The 21,350-nt window shown below is 37.5% G+C and overlaps 3 protein-coding genes and 1 pseudogene across 6 annotated transcripts; 2 read left to right on the top strand and 2 right to left on the bottom strand.

The window, feature by feature from the left end:
• Positions 1-695: 695 nt before the first annotated feature.
• LOC111006030 (uncharacterized) lies at positions 696-5,290 on the top strand. 3 transcript variants are annotated; one of them, XM_088123027.1, is made up of 7 exons: positions 696-976; positions 1,489-1,574; positions 1,786-1,970; positions 2,050-2,200; positions 2,352-4,353; positions 4,471-4,677; positions 4,781-5,290. In XM_088123027.1, the coding sequence occupies exons 3-7, from the start codon at positions 1,865-1,867 to the stop codon at positions 5,096-5,098; spliced, it is 2,784 nt and encodes a 927-aa protein (XP_087979153.1). In that variant the 5' UTR covers positions 696-976; positions 1,489-1,574; positions 1,786-1,864; the 3' UTR covers positions 5,099-5,290. The 3 variants fall into 3 exon arrangements, with proteins under 3 accessions (XP_087979153.1, XP_022133459.1, XP_087979152.1); XM_022277767.2 differs by lacking the exon at positions 1,489-1,574 and having other exon boundaries at positions 1,789-1,970; XM_088123026.1 differs by lacking the exon at positions 1,489-1,574.
• Positions 5,291-6,000: 710 nt separating this feature from the next.
• On the bottom strand, positions 6,001-10,444 carry LOC111006471 (protein TONNEAU 1b). Its single transcript, XM_022278434.2, has 8 exons — positions 10,160-10,444; positions 9,214-9,346; positions 8,872-8,960; positions 8,611-8,733; positions 7,809-7,939; positions 7,679-7,704; positions 7,448-7,604; positions 6,001-6,273 (listed from the first exon to the last, which is right to left on the bottom strand). The coding sequence occupies exons 1-8, from the start codon at positions 10,244-10,246 to the stop codon at positions 6,222-6,224; spliced, it is 798 nt and encodes a 265-aa protein (XP_022134126.1). The 5' UTR covers positions 10,247-10,444; the 3' UTR covers positions 6,001-6,221.
• Positions 10,445-12,360: 1,916 nt separating this feature from the next.
• Positions 12,361-15,829, top strand: LOC111006242 (peptidase M1 family protein). Its single transcript, XM_022278036.2, has 4 exons — positions 12,361-13,440; positions 14,130-14,363; positions 14,454-14,780; positions 15,368-15,829. Exons 1-4 carry the CDS (start codon positions 12,457-12,459, stop codon positions 15,662-15,664), a joined length of 1,842 nt encoding a protein of 613 aa, XP_022133728.1. The 5' UTR covers positions 12,361-12,456; the 3' UTR covers positions 15,665-15,829.
• A 150-nt stretch (positions 15,830-15,979) lies between these two features.
• Positions 15,980-21,125, bottom strand: LOC111006243 (mitochondrial hydrolase YKR070W-like; annotated as a pseudogene). Its single transcript, XR_015790265.1, has 12 exons — positions 20,882-21,125; positions 20,444-20,553; positions 20,059-20,094; positions 19,519-19,592; positions 19,359-19,399; positions 18,757-18,828; positions 18,460-18,664; positions 17,518-17,613; positions 17,229-17,296; positions 16,781-16,985; positions 16,589-16,672; positions 15,980-16,462 (listed from the first exon to the last, which is right to left on the bottom strand). The product of XR_015790265.1 is annotated as a mitochondrial hydrolase YKR070W-like (transcript).
• Positions 21,126-21,350: the final 225 nt, after the last annotated feature.

Here is a 21,350-nt window from a genome sequence, read left to right as displayed (position 1 = left end):
TAGCAACAACATTGGACCAAATGTATAAAATCAATAAATAATTATAAATAGAGAAATAAATAACAACACCCTCCTTGGATCTTCAACAGTTGTATAATTTTAATATTTAACCAAAGCCTTACACCACCCTCAATGATGCATAGCATTGCCACTTATTATTTTTAAGTTCATATTCATGATATCTATTGTTTGATATCTTTTATATTTTGTCAATTTTTTACGATGTTATGGAAATCTTGATTCATCCTTAATGTCGATATCAAACCCAATATAAACATGCAAAAATTTAGTACTATGGAGAGCACCGGTGGGATGGCAAAATCACACTCTTGGAGATGAGTGGAAACTTCCCTATTTGTTTGGTAATGGGGGATAATTTTTGTTTCAAATTGATTTAAATTATTATTATTATTTATATAAATCATGTTGGTTATAAGTTAACTTAAACTAGCAGGTTATAAGTTCGATCTTCTACCACATATATTATACTTAAAAAGAAAAGAAAAAATTAAATGTCGAAAATGAATTTTTTAAAAATTGGAGAACCACATGGAACGTATTGAAAGTTTTAGATCAAAATGATATTTAAAATAAATAAATAAATGAGAAGTTAAAATGAGATCGAGAGCAGGTGATTATCTCCACATAAACGGGCACGCCGCTATATATGTATGTATCATCGTAACTGAAACTTTTGAATTATTCTGATTGGACATAATTACCCTTCCCATTTTCAAAAAAGCGAAAAAGAACATGCTTCCTTTTACTTGATTATTCCCTCGCTCCTCCAAAGTCCGCTGCTTCTCTCTCTCTGCTTCCCGCTCTGCTCTCCGGCCGCCGTCGCCGGATACTTTCCGGCCTCAACTCCTCTACTCACCGGCGCTTTCCCAAACCCTTGCCCGGCGAATTTGGAGCTTCGAGCAGAGTATTCTCTTGGAATTTCATTTCTGAATAGAATCTTACTTGTCTTCTCTTGGTAAGTCACTGATTCTTGTTATTCTGTTGAATTAACGACGATTGATTATTTTGCATTTAACTTTCTGTTATTGAATGTTGATCGGCAAAGAGTAGTGGAGCGGATTGATTGATAGTTGATGTTGGTACTTTACGATTGAGGAGAAGGAAAGGATCCGAGTAAGAATTGTATACGTGGCGCTTGGTTTCCGTGAAATGCGCTGAGATGATATCCAAAACTGGGGTTTGGGGGGGGACAGAATAATTTTCTGTAGTTCATTATTTTCAGCATAAAACTTTGCTTAGCCCGAAGGCTGGTTGTTTTTCCTTTTGACCGAGCTCAGTAGGTCATTAGCCTTTTTTTTCCTATCGAATTTATATCAACGAACAAAGGTCGGGAAAATTAATGATTATGAATTTTCTGCGTATTTTCGACTGTAATTCATATTTTCCTTAATTCTTGGAAAATCACATTGGTGGCATAATGGTGATTGACTAATTCATTGAAATTTTCTCTCTTTTTTGGATTTTCAGTCACTAAAGAGTACTGTCGAAAACTGTCTTTTCAGTATTTGGATCTTTCTCATCTGTTCAGTTTACTTCTCAACGCTTTCGTATCGGTTAGTTTTTTTTCTGGATGAATAACTAACTTAGTTCCCTCTTGCAATCATTTATCTATTTATTTATTTTCGTTGCAGTTATATCTATGCTTCTTATCCTTGTATAGTTACATATTTATTTCTCTCACATATTAAGCAGTGTATATGATGAATGCTTTACTTCCGTGGCTCTTTGTTCCAATTAAAAATCCAAATTCTTTTCCATTTGTAGAAGGCTTGGTAGCGAAGAGCAGGGGACAAGGATCCGTAGAAAGTCACAAGCTAGAGTAAATCCAGTATCGAGATTATACATGAAGAAGTTGTTCTTCTTCAGATCTTCAGCGCCTAGCAACAGTAGTACCGTGGTTTCTTCATCAAGAACAGAAAAAGAAGATTGCATGGAGCATCCATTTGAAGGTAAATTGAACAACGTTGCAGGTAGTTTCAAGACCAATTGATGAAAGAGCAAACCTGATATTTGACTACTTGAATGCAGGTGCTGGTCTTAGAAGAAGTCGATCATTGTCTTCAGCATCATTTCTTGATGGCGGGAAGGATAAGAGTTCTTCTAGGTTAAAAGATAAAAATGGGTCTCTATCCAGTAACTTCATTGGCATTTCAGATCAGCAATGTGAACGTTCAGATCGGTAAGGTTTAGACCAGTTGTCTAAGAACATGATGAGACTTTGTTGCCTAGTGTTTCCATAAAATTGGTGCTATATTATGCAAGTCACTTAATCCTTCTTGATCAAATATTTAATGCTTAAAACTGAATAATCTTGCCTGTGGTATTGCTAGCTGTCAAACACCACCATTTGGAAGACAGTGTAGGGCAAAGCAATTTGAGACAGCACATAATACTTATGGAGCTGTAACGGAGAGGCCCTCTTCTGCTGTTTCATCCCAAAGTTATTGTGATTCTTCAGGAAACTCTTCTACTTCCTCTAGTAATGTCTCAACCAAAATCTTGGATCGATATATTGATGATGGAGAGCAACAGGATGAATCAAGAAGACCCCAAAACAATATTCCTCCCAGAAATTACCCTGAAAGTGGTAGTGGGAGGCGGCCCCCACGAAGTCGATGTACAGCACCTACTTCGCCAAAATTTGTTGTTGATGGTGAGCCAACAAGTCATCCGTCTGAAGAATTTCCAGGTTCAAATTATCACTTCTTCTCTGGGAAGTATGCTAAAAATGGGTTAGGACATGAATCTCCAAGGACCATTGCGAAGAATGTTATCGAGAGACTCTCCCAGTCTCATGGCATTCCTAAAACAAGTCCAAAGGGATTTGACAAAAGTATACCAATCACCATAGGGGATATTATACATGATAGATCCTCAAATGGATGGTATGATTCCAACTTAGATGCAGTTCCCCAGAAATTTTGTTCAGTACGTCAACCTTCCCAAGCTATTAATAGAAATAATATGGAGTGCTCTGGTTTCGATAGACAGAACATTATAAATCATAGTGAATTGTTAAACCTTGTTGAGACTGAAGAGGATATGGATGCAGAACTGCAGAGGAGGACCAAGGAGGCAGAGGAAAGAGTCGTGCTCTTCAGAGAAGAACGTGACCGGGAGAGCTTTCTTCAACAGAGGACAGGAGTTCCAGGTTTGATTCAGACAGTTAGACATATTACTGAGGAGAAAATAAGCTTGGCACTTGAGGTTTCAAGTCTTCTACAGTCCCAAATTACTGAAAGGGTTTCTGCAAGGGAAGAGCTGAGACTCGCAAAGGAAAAATTGGATTCTCAGACTAAGAAGCTCAATAAAGAAAAGAACGAGTTGCAGTCAGAATTGGAGAAAGAGCTGGACAGAAGGTCGAATGAATGGTCATTAAAGCTAGAAAAGTACCAATTCGAAGAACGGAGACTTCGTGAAAGAGTTCGGGAGCTAGCAGAACAGAATGTATCTTTACAAAGGGAAGTTTCTCTTTTTAATGAGAGGGACACAGAGAATAGAAACATAATATCAAATTCGGAGCAAAAAATTACGGACCTGACCATAATGATGGACAAATTAAGGGATGAAAACCAAGTATTGATGCAGAATGTCTCCGAATTGCAAGATAAGTACAGAACTGCTAAAGAAGATAGAGAATCCTTTAAGAGACATTTTGAGGAGAAGGATAAGGAATGCAAGGAGTTGTATAAATCAACAACAAGGTTAACGAGGACTTGCTGTGACCAGCAGAAAACAATAAATGGATTGCAGGAAATATTTACTCAAGAATTAGGGAAGAACCAAGAAATTGAAAGGTTTGATAAGCATGTGGCAAAAATGCAGATGGAGCAATTAAGGTTAACTGGAGTAGAACTGGCATTGAGAAGGGAATTAGAATCTTGCAGGTTTGAAATTGATTCCCTTCGGCATGAAAACATAAACATATTCAACCGCTTAAAAGATAGTGGGAAAGATAATGGTGCTTTAACCATCAAGCTGGATGAGGAAATGTTAGCACGTGTTGATTGTCTACAACATAAAGGGCAAACATTGTTGAATGAGAGCTCCCAGTTATGTGCAGACTTACTTGAGTTCATCAAAGAGAAAGTTCACTGTCGTTCAGAAAGTATGCAGGGAATGGAAGGCGTGAAGAACAATTTGGATGGGCTATATTTGATTGAATCTGAGGTGAAAGTTCAGGGATTGAAGCGTGGAACTGAAAGCTTAAAACGGAGTTTACAGATAGTATCTTCATTGTTGCATAAGAAATTTAACCTAGCTGCTTCGGAAGTCCATTCTCAGTGTGCAAATGCAGATGGGTCAATGCAATTAAATTGTGATGCTGCAGAGGTAGTCTCTGAATCTAGTACAAGCATCCCTAATGTCAATTTATTGTATTCTAAATCATGACTGGATTTATGAAGTTTGATAAGGGCATTCATTTTATATCTTATTTCTCTCTTGCAGCATGTTCTAAAATCTGAGCTCAAAGCAGAAAGGTTACTGACTTGTCTGTTGAGAGAGAAACTTTTCTCTAAGGAGCTGGAAATTGAGCAGCTCCAAGCTGAAATTGCAACGGCAGCTAGAGCAAACCATATTCTTAGATGTGAAGTGCAAAATGCACAAGACAACACATCCTGCATTTCTCACAAGCTAAAGGATCTAGAACTCCAGGTAATTCCTCCATATTTTCATGTCTCAAACTGAAATAGATTCGTGATTTAATCCTCGGGTTTAAGAAGAATTCAAATATGAAAACGTCCTTCATCATTTACAGATCTTGAAAAAGGATGAGAATGTGAACCGGCTGCAAAATGACCTTGAAGAATCTACTACAGAATTGGCGATCATTAGGGGAACTGTGCCAAAGATTTCTGAGGAGAGGGATATCATGTGGGACCAAGTGAAACAATACAGTGAAAAAAATATGTTACTTAATTCGGAGGTTAATCTATTGAAAAAGAAGATAGAAGTCCTCGAGGAAGACATACTTCTCAGGGAAGGTCAGATCACAATCCTCAAAGACACCATGAGAAACAAATCTTTTGACCTTCTTGGTAACATTGAATCTACAGACGAATTTCTCATTCGATGAACCAGAAAACCAGGCTTGCCATTGATTGGATCATCTCACTGTTCATAGTCATATTTTTAAGGTGCTGTTCAACTTGCCTCTCAATTTTCGTTTTGTCTCTTTTTGAAATTGAGTCTTCTCCACCCTTTTTCTTTTTGTTTTGGTTATTCGAAGTGTAGAGCTTGAAAATGAAAATGTGATGCGTTATTGTAACTAGCAGAAATTGAGTGGTAAATAAATAGATAGAGAATGATAGAGTGGCTGTGATTATCAAAGCATCAAACTGAAGAAACATGGAGCGTAAACAGAATTAGAACGGGCAAACTTATCAGACCTAACTTTCTTCAGGAACAATGAGCAAATTAAGTGGCTCATGCAGTGTCCACTTGCCTGGAACATATCAATAGCACATTTTGAAATCTGCTACCTTGTTTCTTAACAACTCCTTTTGGAGTCTACAGGTTGGGATTCTTCTTCAAATATTTCGCTAGGATCATATGGCCTTTGATTCTGACTCGGACTCTAGTTTCAGCATTAGGTGGACACGTTGTCTCGACCTCAATCGTTCAAATCTTTCACGAATGCATGTAAACAAATATTTGTGTTCGTACGAATGTATGTATACCGATCATCCATAAAAAAGCGTGTCCCAAGATCATGACGCCGTAAAAATATAAAAATTTTATGGTGCTCAACAGTCCGATAAGCACCCAGTATTATTGCAAATAGAATGGTTGGAGGCCAGTGGAATTGAAAAAATAGCCCACTCTAGAATAAGTTGTAAAATTAGTCAAATATAGGTCCATAAAAACCAGGACTGAGGTCTATAAAATACCATCAATTGAGTACATGATAAAAGGAGGCACTGAAATTATGAAACCAAGCACGAGCATATAACGCTAATTTTATGATCTCACAAATGATTGACGAATGCCTCCTTTTTCATTCTCTTTTCACTCAAAATACATAAAAACTACAGCATGGCTTCAGAGTTGGTCAAGAGAATTCAAAAGGGGTTGATAGTAACAGAGGGGTAACTAAAAAAAGCTCAAATAGAACATTTTAAACACGTCAAGTTACATAATCTTTTAACATCAGCACTACCCTCGCTTGATCATTGTGCACAGAGTACACGACCTCCATGTCACATATGTTCACCTCTGCTATCATCCTCGCCGATGCCATCTCCCCCATGTCTGCAACAACATCCACAATTTCGATTTTACGGTTCCAGCTTAAGAATGACAAACAGTAAATAAGTTGAATTAAGGAAATAGAGAAGAAAAAGAGTTAGAACCGCATTTGAAGTTAAGAGGGGTGATACTCTGCAGAGTTTCAAAGAAAAGAAAGATGAGGAGATTAATGAGGACTTGAGTTGTTTAATACTCGGGTGCATCTCACATATGAAGTTAAGAAGGGTGATACTTGGGTGCATCTCGCATTCCTTTAGATCAGAGATGACTTTATTTTCTTTTGTTCTGAGAAGGATTAGTATGTTTTGGGCATCAATAGTGCACTTCAATCCCCTGTAAGGGCTATCAATACGACTAAACGCCCGTTGGCTTACATCAACAGCAGTCAGCCAAAACTTGCTAGGTCGGCCTCAAGATTTGGTTGTTCGATTGTTGAGAAGGTTCAAAAGTATCTTTCTTCCTAGAAGAAGACTTCCTTCTCAGAGGAGCAAACTCACCCTAATTCAGTCGGTCTTTCCCCTTGATATAGGCCTCTCTTTACTGCTTTTCCTCACCTATAAAATCTGTCTCTTGAATCCTAGGTTGATTCCCCTTCTTTTGATTTGTAGGCTTAGACGCAATTTCTTGATAAAAGAACTGGCTAACTTGGCTTCCTTTTTCTTATTTGTATAGAAACAATTTCATTGATCAAATGAAAGTTGAAACGGTACAAAAGGGAGAAAATCTCATCCACAAAACTTCTCTGATTTTGGATATAAGAGTATTCGTTCCAGAGGGAGACATATTTCTAAACCAGTATAAAGCCCTCAAAAGGGAAGAGTTCACGCACAACTTGACACCATCGATGCTATTTAGAGCCTTTCCAGCATGTGTCAGCCTAGTTGGTGGTTGTTGTGCAGTAATTCTAATGAGGATAATCTTATTTTTTTTACATCCTCGACATTCCTTTGGGTGGCCCAAGGTTTTTCTGCTCTCATTCATATTTCATATGAATAGAAGAGGTCTTTCAATCAAAACGTTTCTTAGGAAAGAGACAAGGATGTCATATATAAACACACAATTAAACAGTCATAATTTTCTTTGGAAAGACACAAAGGAAAACATTATATATGCACACAATAAAAGGTCATTCTTTACTAATAAATAGTAGATTTTATTGTTCAGGGTCAGAACAAACCGCCATGATGAAGTTAGATTTCTAGCTTTTCGATCCAGTTGCAGGTTTTCCAAAGCAGTTGAGGCTCTGATTACATCCTCTGGAAGCTCATTGCCATCGTATCTCCAACTGTATTCATCTTTTCGGTAACCAGACATTGAAGATCCTCCCCTCCTATCTGAAAGCTTAAATCATCACATGAATAGTGAAGAGCAAGCGTAGAAGCATTTAATAAATAACTACATGACTTACCGGATGACTGTGAACCAGCACCAGACCTGAATAAATATACAACAAAGTTAGGGAAGGCAAAAAGGAATGTAGCAACAATTAGGTAAGGGAACGAAATGAAGCTATATTATTAGTTCAGGCATGTGTTTACCTTCCTAGAGGAGGTAAACCCCCTGAAACAGATGAAGAAGGTCTCCTACTGTTTCGAGACTCATGACTGGACATTGAATCAGATTCTGAAGTGGTTATTCTCCTTCCAGCACCCCTTGTTTGAGATAAATTCTGATTTGTTATCAAAGAAATGAACAAGATCAATAAGTTGCCAGTAAAAAGGAAAAGAAAAGAACAGAGAACAAAGATAGATTCCCAAGGCCACAGGTAAGGTAACAGGGAAAGACAATTTGAACATCTGTCTATTAATTTATTCTTCGAAGTAACACAGTTAATTCTCCATATTTTTATCATTGACTGTTATTGACTTGCGATACCCAGTGCAAAGGAAAAATACACACCTAATTGAGTTTGCACTTTGCAGTAGAACCCAGCAGGTTTATTTGAGAAAGATTGCATCTCAAAGACCAAACTGGAATATTACAAGAACTGTCGCATATTGATGGGGGCAAGAATAAACCATCAAAGTACAAAAACAAACATTTAGATTTGTGAGGCCGAAATTAGTTGCCTACTACTATTATGCTCATGACTCAACCCCACTAATCCCAATAAGACTTCAACCAAGCCAAGGACAGCTCCAGAAGATAACAAGGTTTTAAGCTATTAAGTTTTCAACTTGGAGCTTTGGGTCTAGACTAGAGCACCCTGTGGAAATTACATCTACCGTAAATTTTGAAGAAAATAACTATCCTTCAACAATACTATACAATAGTAAGCAAATATACACCACGAAGAATTCAAATTCAACAAAATCTATAATAAGATCTATTCTAACCAACCTCAAATTTCAAGAATCCTTCAAGCACATCCAAGAGCAAAGGTCCACTATCTCCATTTCTGTTAAGATCATATCCATTTTTACTACTAAATTCCTTCAATTCAGCTTTCCAAGAATCTTTTTGCTGCATAATTAAAAGACCATTAGATTTCGTATAACTTTTTATATCCTTTTATTCTTTTGGTCTGCTATTTTTCTCTTTTTTTGTTCGTGGGTGCATTGGAGAACTTGGTATACATGAAGCAACAATTTACTCAATTACCATATTGCACTCCGGGAGATAAACTTTTAGAGTGTGGTTTAGCTGAGCCCAATCTAAGTATTCACAAATTAGAGCAGTAAGCAGCCTCCCTGCAATTCAAATACCAAAGTAACGATAGATAGATTACTTAAGAGTGAATAACTACATCAAAAGTTTGAAATAATTGAGTTCGCCCTATTCACACTGTAGATTCTATGACTTTAATTATCTGTAAAGAAATATAATGCACGTTAAAAATCCCATTATCAAAAGTTCTTAAGGCACATTTTGTCAAGATGGACAAAATAAATTATTTTTAATTTTGTAACATTCAAGCGAGGAGAAAATTATGTGTAATCGAACCTGATGGTGAAGCGTGAAGCTGCTTGGCTCGATCATTGCAACTACCAAGTAATGCAGGTGGCAACCCTTCATCTTTCTCAATAACACGATCCTCTTCTTCAATTGCCTCGAATACACTAGCCCTAAGTTCAGCCTGGTATGTAACCCAAAGGAAAAAAAAATAAAGAGGTGAATAATTTGTTCTATGGAACAGGAGGGCAATTAGTGGCAGGACAACTGGGGAAAAAGTGTAAGTGAGAATTCAAGAAAGACCCCACAATTTCAAGGCACTGCCTTAGACTGAATATCTCTTCAAAGGTAGTGTCTTCTAAAGACCCCTACCATCAGATCGATGTCAAAGCTCAATACAACTCAAAAATAATAATCTATGAAGGATACGAGAAGTGGTCTAAGTATTCTTTCAATGTGTCAAAATGCACTTCTCAAGGACTTTCTCCAATGAGAACAAGTTGAAGGCCACGACACAACGAAGCTTCCATTATATCAGGGGATTGACATTAAAATTTTCTTCTCAACCAGTGTAAGATCCAATAGCTCTATAACACCCATGAATAACGAGAGGCCAAGTCCACCCAGTTGCCCAGACACCAAAGGCACAGAAACCCTAAACTCATTTCATACGATATCGCTGAAAGCTTAGGACAGTGGCTCAATTTTCGAAGTAACTGCATTCTGGTTCCAACCAGCTTAACACTAAAAAGGAGAGAGAGAGACAAGGATTCACTCTCCTCCATCCTAATTCCTCTCAAAGCAGCAAGTAGAAACAAAACCCTAGCTCTAATCTACCACATTCCGTACTGCTCGCCCATAATAACCCCGGAATTCCAAGAAATCAAGCAGGAAGAAATCGAGTATAAGATCTGCAGAGGCCGGAAGGGGGGGGGGAATCCGATCGAAACAGCGTCAAAATTGGAAAAAAAGCGAAGGAAAAACAAAAGAAAATTACACGGATCTTTGCGAGGACGCCCTTCTTCTCGAGAGTGCGAGTGACAAGGGTCTTCAAGTCCATCATCTCTCTCGTATAATCGTCCATCTTTGACCACTCCCCAGGCTTCCGCTTCGCTGCTCACTCCGCCGCTCGCTCCGCCGGTTCCCGTGCTCTGCTGCTGTGCGTGAAGGCGCGTGACAGCATCAACAACTACAGGATCGTGGGCATGAAAGGGAGCAGAAATGGAAGATCGAAGCGCAGCGAAGAGCGTGGAAATGAATCGTGATCTTCACTGTTGATGGAAGCATGGGCTCCATTGGAGGTTAGCCAGTTTCCTTCGTATCTGGGCCATTCCTCTTTCATCGTTTGGGCTCTGGGCCTTTGCCCAACTATTTCAAATAATAACTTTATTATTATTATTTTATTTATTTATTTATTTTTCATTTGAGTACAAACAAACCATTTTGGGATATAGGTTTGAACTTTGAACAAGGGGTGAGCAAATAGACACGAAAAATCGAATCGATCGAACCTACGTCGGTCGATCGGTTTTTTAGTCGGTCGGTTTTGATCATAATCAATAAATCGGTCAAGTCGGTGGTTATGCACCCTCACATTCTGATCGACCGACCGACAATAATATGTCTATTAATTTTTTTTTTGTTTTATTTTTATGTTTTTAGACCTTAGGTTACCAAAAAGATGGGAATAAATTAAAAAATGGAATTGAACAAAAAAATAACATCGCCCTTTTTTCAACAAACCGACCTACTAAACTGACAGTTGGTTCGGTCGACGCCAAGCTTTGCAGGTAACTCGTCAATTTCCATATTTGGAAATAGATGGTATCAAAGTCGACAAAAAACCGACTCTAACTGACCGATGCTAAGCCTTAGAGCAATTTTTCTATTTTTCAAACAAGGGGGTGTATTAACCATTTAAGCTGTGTTCGGTTTGGCTAAAATGAACCAAAATTAAAAGTACTTAAATCAAAATAGATAGTTTTAAGTCGACATGAGCTTACCTCAACAATAATTAATAATAGATTCGAATAATCCACTCCTATTCGTTCCACTAAAAAAACAAAATACATATCTTAAAAGTAGATGAATATATATATATATATATATATATATATATATATATATATATATATATATAACCAATCTATTGTTTACACCTTAATCTCATTAGTGCAACAGAATAAAGTACACAGAATGTAATAACGGAGGATGGCTATTGGGAAGGTTGGAGAGAGAGCATAAAGCAGGCACTATCCTTTATTCTTTGTGTGTGTTTTCTTAATGATATCAAAATTAAAAGTGGACTTATTACACCTACAAGTACTACCATAAAATACACCACCATGAAAATGGCTTTTAAATATTTAATTTCAAACAGCTTCTAAACACACGTCAGCATAATTGTCTTACACAAATATATTTATTTTATTTCGAAATTGATTTAAATTCTTACCCTTTAAAATTGTTCATACATATTTCCTGCATCATCAATCTTTGTTGGTAATTAGAACATTCACTCCCACGTATTGTTGAATTAAAAAAAATTATATTAATTTATTAAATTTTTATATATAATTGATTGGTTAAATAAAATACGAGACAATCTTTATAAGTATTATCCACCAATGATCAAAGAGTCTCAATTCAATGGTCTTGTAGAATTTATTAACTATATAATATTTTTCAATCTATAGTGTAAGTAGAGTTATTTTTATTTGGGTACAATTTGAGGGAATAAAAATTTGAACTCACGATCTTTTATTTAGGAAAATATAGGCTATTCTCGAGTTGATAAATAGAATTATGTTTATTCATACTTTATACTATTAAATTTTTTATTAGATCCATAAGCTCTTAAAGTCGTGTTTATTCGATTATTGTATTTTAAACTGCTTTAATACGTCGTCAAACAAAGTTACGCATTCTCAACATATAACGCCGCTGCTACTCTTCAATCATCACGAATTCTCAACATGTTTAAATATTTTGTGGCACAAATCGAAACAAACAAAGTTAACAACAGCGACAGATTCAAAATCTTACAACACCTGAGTTAAAAAATCTGAAGAACCAATAGGAACTTCGAATTAATCCAGACCCAATAAATAGAAACCATAAAAAATAAAAAATATATAATTTATCATTTATATATTATTTATTACAGAGGATGGGATAGCCGATGGGGTTCGTCCGCGCCACGTGGGCCGTGTCCGCCATTATAAAAGGGCTCTGCAACTCCACTCTCTGAATTCACGGACCAATTTTCAGTTCTTGAGCTTCAAGACTTCAACAATGGCGCCTGTGGACCCACACTCTTACACAGATTCTACCCATCCATTCACTGATCACATTTCCCTCTCTCTCTTCTTCGATTTTTCTTCCACGATCATTCATGGTTCTGCCCTAATTTCTCTCGCGAGTTCGTACTCTGGTTCTTTGTCTCTCGATACTCGTTCTCTCACCATCCATTCGATTGTTGATCCTCAATCCCGTGCTCCGATACCGTTTTCACTCGCTCCTCCCGACAAAATCAAAGGCTCTCTTCTCTCCGTTTCGCTCTCCGGCCAGTCCTCTTTCCTCGTGATTTTCAGCACTGCTCCTACGGCCTCGGCTCTGCAATGGCTGACTCCTGCCCAGACTTACAACAAGACGCATCCGTTTGTGTACACGCAGTGCCAGGCTATTCACGCTCGTTCGATTTTTCCCTGCCAGGACACTCCGGCGGCGCGGGTGCGTTATTCTGCGCGTCTGAATATCCCTGGGGAGCTCTCGGCGGTGATGGCCGCGCGAAGTGTGGAGCGCCGCTCACCAGTTGCTGGCGAGGGTTCGATGTTGGCCGGAGGGGCTGCTTCGCTGTGGAGCGGCAAAGGGAGAGTGGTGGAAGAGTTCGTGATGGAGCAGACGATCCCGCCGTACTTGTTCGCGTTTGCCGTGGGAGAGATCGATTTCAGGGAAGTGGGGCCGCGGACTAGGGTTTATGGGGAAGCGGCGCCCTCGCAGCTCGACGCTGCAGCGATTGAATTTTCAGGGACAGAGGAGATGGTGGAGCATGCCGAGAAGTTATATGGACCGTACGTTTGGGACCGATTTGATCTTCTGGTGCTACCTCCGAGCTTTCCTTACGGTGGGATGGAAAATCCGAAGATGGTGTTCTTGACGCCGACGGTGATAAAGGGGGATGCTACGGGTGCGCATGTGGTTGCTCATGAGCTTGCTCATAGCTGGACTGGGAACCTCATCACTAACAAAAACAACGAACATTTTTGGTTGAACGAGGTACTTTTTTTCCTTTTTGTCTTCATTCCAATTGATTGGTTGCTATTTCATTTAGATATAACTAGGGTTTCCGGGGAACTTTTTACCCAAATTAAATCAAATCACTCGGGTTTGTTCTGTTCTATGCTAAATCAATGATTCTAGCGAGAAGTGAGTTGTGTTTGACTTCAGTTTCTGGTTCAAGTATCGTGCGAGCCTAATTGGGGTCCTCATTGATTTATAACAACAGTTTTATCCCTTGTTCTCTAGATTTTTTTGCTACTGTTAGCTTTGTCTTTTTGTGCAGGCTGTTTTGTAGTGGCCTTTTTTCTGTATTCTTTCAACGGTCCAAACTAAAGTTTGGTTTTCATTTTTAAAAAGTTGTGCAAACTCTTGCCTTGATTTCTTGCTGAGGTTTTTGTGCAAATTAATTTTCTTTTCCACTCTCTTCTAGTGTTAGTGTGTGTGTGGATGGGTTGATTTGGGAAGAAAAGAGTCAAACTTAATGAGCTTAAATGGATCTCAATCTTGTTCTTCTCTGGCAGTTCTTGATGGAATAATTGGAAGATCCTAGTTTTGGCTTGTTATGATTATGGGCAATAGAACTCTCAATCATGCCATTGTGCCCAGAAGAGGCTTGTTTGTTCTTTTGAGAGCCTTTGTTTCTCTATCCTTTTTCTAATGCTATTTTTTGTCACGGATGGCGGTAGGGTTTTACGACGTATGCTGAAAGGAGAATTGTTGAGGTTGTGCAAGGGGAGGATGCAGCTACTCTCAATACAGGAATAGGTTGGAAGGGTTTGCAAGAGGATGTTGAAAGATTTAAGGATAATTTGGAATTCACAAAGCTAAAAAACAACCAAGAAGGCGTGGATCCAGATGATGTGTATTCTCAAATACCCTACGAGAAGGGTTTTCAGTTCCTTTGGCGTATTGAACGCCAGGTATGTTATAATGTTTCTTCAAACTATATTAATCCTTTTTATTGTTTCATTGTTTGTATTTGTTCTAATGTTCATCCTCTTAATCTTCAGGTGGGAAGGCCTAAGTTTGATGAGTTTCTTAAGAAATATATTGAAACCTTTAAGTTCCAGTCAATTGATACCCAAACCGTTCTTGATTTCATGAAAGCAACCATTCCTGGAATTGAGAAAGAGGTAGATTTGGTAATGTGGACTGAGGGCACTGGTATCCCTCCAGATGCTTATGAACCAGTTTCTAGTTTGTACACGTCGATCCTAGCGCTCGCCAATGAATTTAAGCTCGGTAAAATGCCGACCGACGAAGAAACTGCTGATTGGGGAGGGCAAGAATGGGAGCTGTACTTGCAGAATCTGCCAAAATCTGTTGAAGCCTCACAGGTACTGATTTTTATGATCAACCCCTCTTTTTTCCTTGAGAATGTTATGCTACAAAGGCTGGAGTAGGAATTTGAATATATGAGTTATTAGAAAAGGGAACTCGAACCCATGACTTGTTAGAAAAGGTAGAGATGCTTTTAACTACTCAACTCAACGACAGCGACTTGATATCACTTGCCCAAAAAACGAGTGTCTTCTTCAACTTTTATCTTTCAAATTAGGTTCTTTAGTTATGAATGAGTCCGTGCATCCCCGAGGATGGTGTAGTGGCAAGGACCTTGGATAGAGTGCCTTCCATGAGATCTTTGGTTTAAGCCTTTGGCTGGTCATAGTATTGTTCAGCATCAATTTTGAAAAATACCGTAAGCACACAACATAAGTCACATAGCATCAATTCTTAATTCTTATGGTAGGGATCCACAACGTAAACTACACAGCATCAATTCTGAAAAATTAAAAAAAAGAAGTCTATATTTTCTGGAACCAAAGATGGTTCTTGATCTCAATTCTACAGTTTGATGCTTCCATGAGCAATCGTGAACTTCATATGATAGTTATGTTTTCGTACCATCTGTTCGATTGTGTAGGTCCAGGCGTTAGATGGCCGTTATAAATTCTCAGAATCAAAGAATTATGATGTCAAAGCTGCATTTCTTCAAATTGCAATTGTGTCGAAGTATCGAGATAGCTATGTTGAGGTCGAGAACACTTTAACGGCAGTTGGTAGAATTAAGTACCTCCGTCCTCTGTACACTGCTCTTACACAAGGCCCCGGGAGGGAAGAAGAGAAGATTTTGGCGAAGAAGATATATGCCGAAGCCCGTGAGAGTTATCACCCGATTGCTCGAGGGGTCGTTGAATCCATCTTTGCCCAGAACATGTAAGGATTCTGAATCACCATACCCCTGAATTCTTCTTCTTCTAAACTTCTTTCCTACCTTTAACTTGTCTCCTACTATTAATGCTTGTGGTCTATGCCCCTCGGCCAAAATATTGTACCATGAGCAAATATCAATAATAATAAGAAACAGGGGACGTCTTTTGTATCATTTTGTCTATTCTCCTTTCTTAATTTCTAGAGCTATCCTAAACATAACTAAATTAGTTAAACCATATATTTTCAATTAAAAAAATTGAAGGTTCAAATTCTCAAAACCCTACGTACAGTTAATTCAAGAAAACAAAATTCCACATAAATCTGACGAGCAAAGAAATGAACCAATTGATTATAATATAAATTGGGAAGCTACATCCCTTATATGGACTTCTCAATTTTAAGCCTAAACAATTCTTATCAATTCGGTGAAAGAAAAATTGTAATATCGCCTGGATAACATACTATCACCCTCATTTATGCCAAGCTTCCAAATGCTATGCTTTATAGAACTCAACGTTGCTCCCACAGCTTGTAGAACAAATCCTGATGCTTTATATTCTGAAAAGAAAAGATTTCTCGCGGATTTGTTCGGTTTCTGTTTTCTTTTTTGCACAAGGTATTTTAGTATCATGTTTTCTCGTATTTTCAAGGAGAACATTGGATATTATAATTATGTGTGACATAGGAGAACATTGTAACACCATAACACAATGAATTAGGATGAAAAATGAGAGATCAAAAGGCATTAAGAAATGCACTCAGTTTCGAAAATATAGTCCACTGCTTCTTCAATGGTATCAACGACCTGCAATAATCGAAAAAGAAACTCAAATATAGAAGGTAATAGGGCAGACATTATAGTCATTAATGTGATTACATTGTAATACTTGTAAGTTCTGTACGCATTTTTATCCATCAACTTTCTACTTACAAGATCGGCAGGAAACTCGGCGTGATTTTCTTCGCCCCTGTACACTCCTGTCCTAGTTAAAATAGAAAACCAAGGTCGTCCTGCCTGAAATCACAAGTCGATTTTGGATATTAAAATCTGGTTTTCACAATGCGAAATATTTATTCGCAATGACAATAAGGTGATGAAACTACAAGTGCTAAAATGACGAACCTCTCGTGCACCTTTGATGTCTACCGCGGGGTTGTCGCCGATCATATAAAGTGTTTTAAAACGAGTAAATTCCATATCTCGATTGTTCACAAAATGATCATCACAGTGAGATGAGAGAATTTATCTCAGCAGAACTTCAACATTCTTAAACACAAGAGGATTTGGTTTCCCGTAAGTTACATATTCGAGAGGTCTATGGTGAATCCTGCGACTCAAGATCAAACAGTTTTAATCAATACTTGGAGTGGTAATAATTCTAACACGAGGGAATTAGCTTTTAAACCATCAAAATTAGTAGCACTTCTAACACAGCTTGTAAGTGAATGAAAAGAGAGAGAATCTCGAACACCTAGGAACCAAGGGGCAATTCATGGGCCAAAATATTGCCATGTTTCCTGAGTTTTAAGCAGCAAATGGAGAAAATTTTGACACAAGATAGCAACTTTACCTATTAAATATACTTTCCAGTGCAATTTTAAAGGCACCTATCCCAAGCCGCTTAAACGGAAATGCAGCCTGCACAAAAAATCCAATCGACACATTCTCGATTTTACTGGCAATGGCATTTGTAGCCTTAAAAACTAATGGAGAGAATGGTAGGCTAGGTAGATGCAGAGTAAGAGAAATGACAAACAATTGCACGGCACCATTAGGAGATGTAACCCTGTGCTGGCGGTTATTTCAATCGATAAGCATTATTTGCATAAGTAATACATAACATAATCTTTGAAACTAACCTGATATTCAAAATCATCTGCAGCAAAATATAGAGGCACCTGATTCCCATTCTCCTGTCCTGGAAGGCCTCCAGATCTTAGAATATCACAAAGAACCTAATTCATTCATCAATGAGTTTGAAGCTTTTGCAAAAATAGCTATTATCAAGAGGTCAGCATCAAGCAAGGGGGCTGAATTCAAAGTTCGATTTCAAGCTAATTTCTTTGAATCTGAATCTTAGTAGTAAACCTGGTCAAGGAAACTCAAAAGGGAAAAAGGAAAACCAAGCTTCAAATTTACTAAGAAAGCAAATCAGAAATGGTTAAAGGTTATGGGGCGAAGACTACTACTGTGGGAAGCATTGCAATAGTTCAATATTTTATTCTGTTTTGGTAACACAAGGTATTAACATCTTGCAATTTCAACTACCATAAAAGTTCAACAAACTATTGAAGATTTTTTTTTTATTTATTTATTTTTGGATGGATTGAAAGATGTACAATGTTCAATTAAGAATCTGAACTTTTCAGGTGGGCGGCAGTATCAAATTTCCACAATTTCAATAATAAATGATAGATCTTCAACAATATTTTACAATAAAATATATTATATTCGTGTACGATGATTAGCAATCTAAATTTTCATCGATTGATTCACAATTTATCTACAAGTGAAATGAATTAGAAGTCTACGGAGGTATCAAACTGGAGAAAATTTTTTAATTTATTACCCAGTAAATTATACAAAGTCCTAGACAGATGTTACTATTGAAGAGCCAAGTAATTTCAAAACCTATAATAATTATTTGTCGCTGGACAAATGTTAGTAACTCAAATTTATAGACATGAAGTAAAATTTACCTAATGGAAGTTTGGAACAAGTAGCCTTAACAGCTAAATTTACAACCCACTATACAACTACCAGCTCAGAAATTCAAAGAATAAAGGAGAGAGAATGAGTACTTGGATATCCCTGCCCCAATCAACAGGATCACTGACAACAAAAGCCGCTTTCACTCTTTCAGAGAAAACACTCTGCCTTCTCCTCATCAACTTCACAGGGTTGCTAGTCAAATCAAAATCTTGTTTGGTTGTCCAGTTCTTGTATTGGGATACAGGATCAATATTCTCAAAGAAGGAAGCATACTCATCAATGGAGAAAACTTTTCTGTAGAGGAATAAAATATTATCATATGTGATCCAACTAGCTCTGAAGGCATTGGACGAAAGATAATCCAAGACATATGGCTAAGAGCTTACTTGAAACCATACTCAGACATAACAAGAGCTGGCTCACCCTTTCCAGTTGCAACGATAAGTTCATTCTCAAACCTGAGGTAAACAAAAGCAGTTAAATACAAAATTTAAAGCATATGCCGACGATAATAAGAAACATGATGCAAAATATCATTGACAATATAAGATAAGCTAAAATCTGTGAGTTTAGCATGGTAAATAAGAAGACCCAAACTTATTGCCCAGGTCCCTAAGGTATCTATTTCAAAGCTTCAGTAATCTAAAAAAATTTATCCATGATGTCATTCCAAGATTCAGTTTTAGCTCACTTTCACTATATTCATGCTAACCTAAAAACAACCTTCAAATGGCCTTTCCTTTTCTTTTTTAGTAGGGGGACAAAAATTCCTATCGCTTAATAATATACAGAGGAGAAAGCTGTTCGAAGAAATCTCCGAAAACTTTTTTAAGTAGCAACTGCATAAGCTAGTTTTATCTTCTGCAGAACCTTATATGAAGTATAGTGAGTTTCATTGTACTAATTTTTTTTTCCTTTTTCTTCTTTTCCTACTTCAAAAAATATGTTAACTAAGGAAAAAGTACCCTCCAAATTTATATGAAGGTACCTACTCAACAAACTTTTAAAACTTGAGTGGCCCTGTACAACCTGCATCAAGATATAAAAAAAATGAGAGCTACGACAAAGCCGACAAAATCAATAAATTGCTGAGAAAGCAGCATCTCATTCAGTATAAAAGGGAGGATCGTAATGTGAGAAATAACTACCTGAGAAGGTAATATATTCACTCCTAAAAGGTCACTCAATTCAATGGAGCGTCTGGACTCTGGGGTACCTCCTCCTACACAAGAAAATGAATAACAATATTGTCATCTTTTATATGCTAAATAACTATCTTTTATAATTCTTTCACAATGTATAATTGGATATAATGCTCAGCAAGTAAAAACGATCACGAGGAACTCTATAACTGTCATGAAATAGCTGTACACTTACAATAGCATCAGAAACTAGCATATCTTTTGGTGAGGTTGGGGGAAAATGTTGTGCTAATAACCATGGTAAGTATTCGCAAGAATAAATTGTCAAACAATTTTTTGTGCATCAGATGCAATTACAAAAGCTGGCAAAAATGCAATAATAAGGCTTTTTTCCCTCATATATATGCACTCAACCATTGGCTCATATTGCTGGCTAATCCATTTCACGGAATAGTTGAACAGTGGTATACATACATTGTGAGTTCGTTTCAACAAATTAACTATAAGACAACATTGAATACCATGAAGAAAGGACGAGAAACTCACCATTGGTCAAGAAAAGAAAAGGAACTTTCAAAGGACCTACACAACAGCAGCATCATTTGTATTAGATACAGAGTCAATTTACCGAACCATGCCCAAAAAGCAATAAAGCAAAACAATATACACCAAAACAAGAAAAAATGACTATGTTACATAACATCAATTTAGTAATCAAGTAGATGGCAACTCTTGTTGTTCCACTCTTGATTAGGCAGTCCCCAAAATCAACTTCCAGGCGATTTGTTGAGAAAAATAAAAATAAACTGCTATTCATGTGTTTCCACCTGAAGAAAACGTTATTTTTGTAGAAACCAAGAAAAGGGCAGCACCTTGATGATTTTCTGGTTTTTATAGTTTGAAAATTTCACTTCGGTGGATAGATCGATACCAGAGGATGTAGAATCCGCATACAGCCTTCTCAAAGCTTTGGGAGACCCTCCAATAGGAGTGTGGCCACGTAGAACAACCCCATCGATGTCAAATGCAATCCCGAAAGAACTGTGATCATCATAAGCTCTTTTCACTTCTTGGTTGCCAGTAAATAAATAAACGAAACTACGAACAGCAATAATAAATGATAAATATCATCTTTCTGATCAAAATAGCATAGTACGTAGTCTCCTAAAAGAAAATGGAATTGAAATGTAGTTCCTAATATCCTATTCTCGCAGAGTTTCAATCGCGAAACTAAAGATGCGAATCTCTGTTACTGCCCGCGAACTTTCTTGAAAACATACTACAGTCCTTTACAACGATTTCTGAGTAGCCAATCAAGAATAAAGCAACCAAAATACGGAAAATTATGAGTAAGGTTAAGACGGCAAACCGTTCAGGTGGAGATTGAATCCGGGAGAATGAACGAGAAGCAGAATCCTGAGATTGAAACGAAAATGGCACTCCAATTTTGGCTTGAGAGACTCTGAAGACCGTAAGGATTTTCATCTGTGGATGTAATTTCTGGACAATTCAACACAACGAACGGCCCTTCGCCAATTCATACTAGACCCAGCGCCGCTGCCTGCGAGTGGCGCGGGCGCGACATAAGAAGCGAGTGGTCCATAATAGATTTTTGGATTACGGAATATTCTCTCCATTTATCGGTAAACACTAAACAGATGTTTAAAATTGTGTTGGCAGTTTGAGGAATTCCGTTTGTTTATAACGTGGAGATTAGAACCCATGATCTCTCGATCGGGGAGTGGTACCAATTACAGAAACTTCATTGGATCAATATTACTTTATCATTTGAAATTACAAACTAAATAAGTGTGTTAAATTTTGGAAGTTATCAAATA

The sequence above is a fragment of the Momordica charantia genome, assembly GCF_013281855.1.
Source record: "Momordica charantia cultivar OHB3-1 chromosome 4 unlocalized genomic scaffold, Mcharantia_2.0 BLBB01000004.1, whole genome shotgun sequence".
Lineage (NCBI taxonomy): Eukaryota > Viridiplantae > Streptophyta > Magnoliopsida > Cucurbitales > Cucurbitaceae > Momordica > Momordica charantia.
The sequence above is the reverse complement of the archived record's forward strand: the minus strand, read 5'-3'. Positions and strand labels throughout refer to the sequence as shown.

Excerpts from the sequence above, each read along its gene's own strand:
- LOC111006030 (XM_022277767.2), top strand. The coding sequence starts at position 1,865 with ATGAAGAAGTTGTTCTTCTTCAGATCTTCAGCGCCTAGCAACAGTAGT. Across the intron at positions 4,354-4,470 it reads TAAATTGTGATGCTGCAGAG|CATGTTCTAAAATCTGAGCT; the intron begins GTAGTCTCTGAA and ends TCTCTCTTGCAG. Across the intron at positions 4,678-4,780 it reads TAAAGGATCTAGAACTCCAG|ATCTTGAAAAAGGATGAGAA; the intron begins GTAATTCCTCCA and ends CATCATTTACAG.
- LOC111006471 (XM_022278434.2), bottom strand. The coding sequence starts at position 10,246 with ATGGACGATTATACGAGAGAGATGATGGACTTGAAGACCCTTGTCACT. Across the intron at positions 7,705-7,808 it reads GGTTTACCTCCTCTAGGAAG|GTCTGGTGCTGGTTCACAGT; the intron begins GTAAACACATGC and ends ATATTTATTCAG. Across the intron at positions 6,274-7,447 it reads AATCTAACTTCATCATGGCG|ACATGGGGGAGATGGCATCG; the intron begins GTTTGTTCTGAC and ends ATGTTGTTGCAG.
- LOC111006242 (XM_022278036.2), top strand. The coding sequence starts at position 12,457 with ATGGCGCCTGTGGACCCACACTCTTACACAGATTCTACCCATCCATTC. Across the intron at positions 13,441-14,129 it reads AACATTTTTGGTTGAACGAG|GGTTTTACGACGTATGCTGA; the intron begins GTACTTTTTTTC and ends GGATGGCGGTAG. Across the intron at positions 14,781-15,367 it reads AATCTGTTGAAGCCTCACAG|GTCCAGGCGTTAGATGGCCG; the intron begins GTACTGATTTTT and ends TCGATTGTGTAG.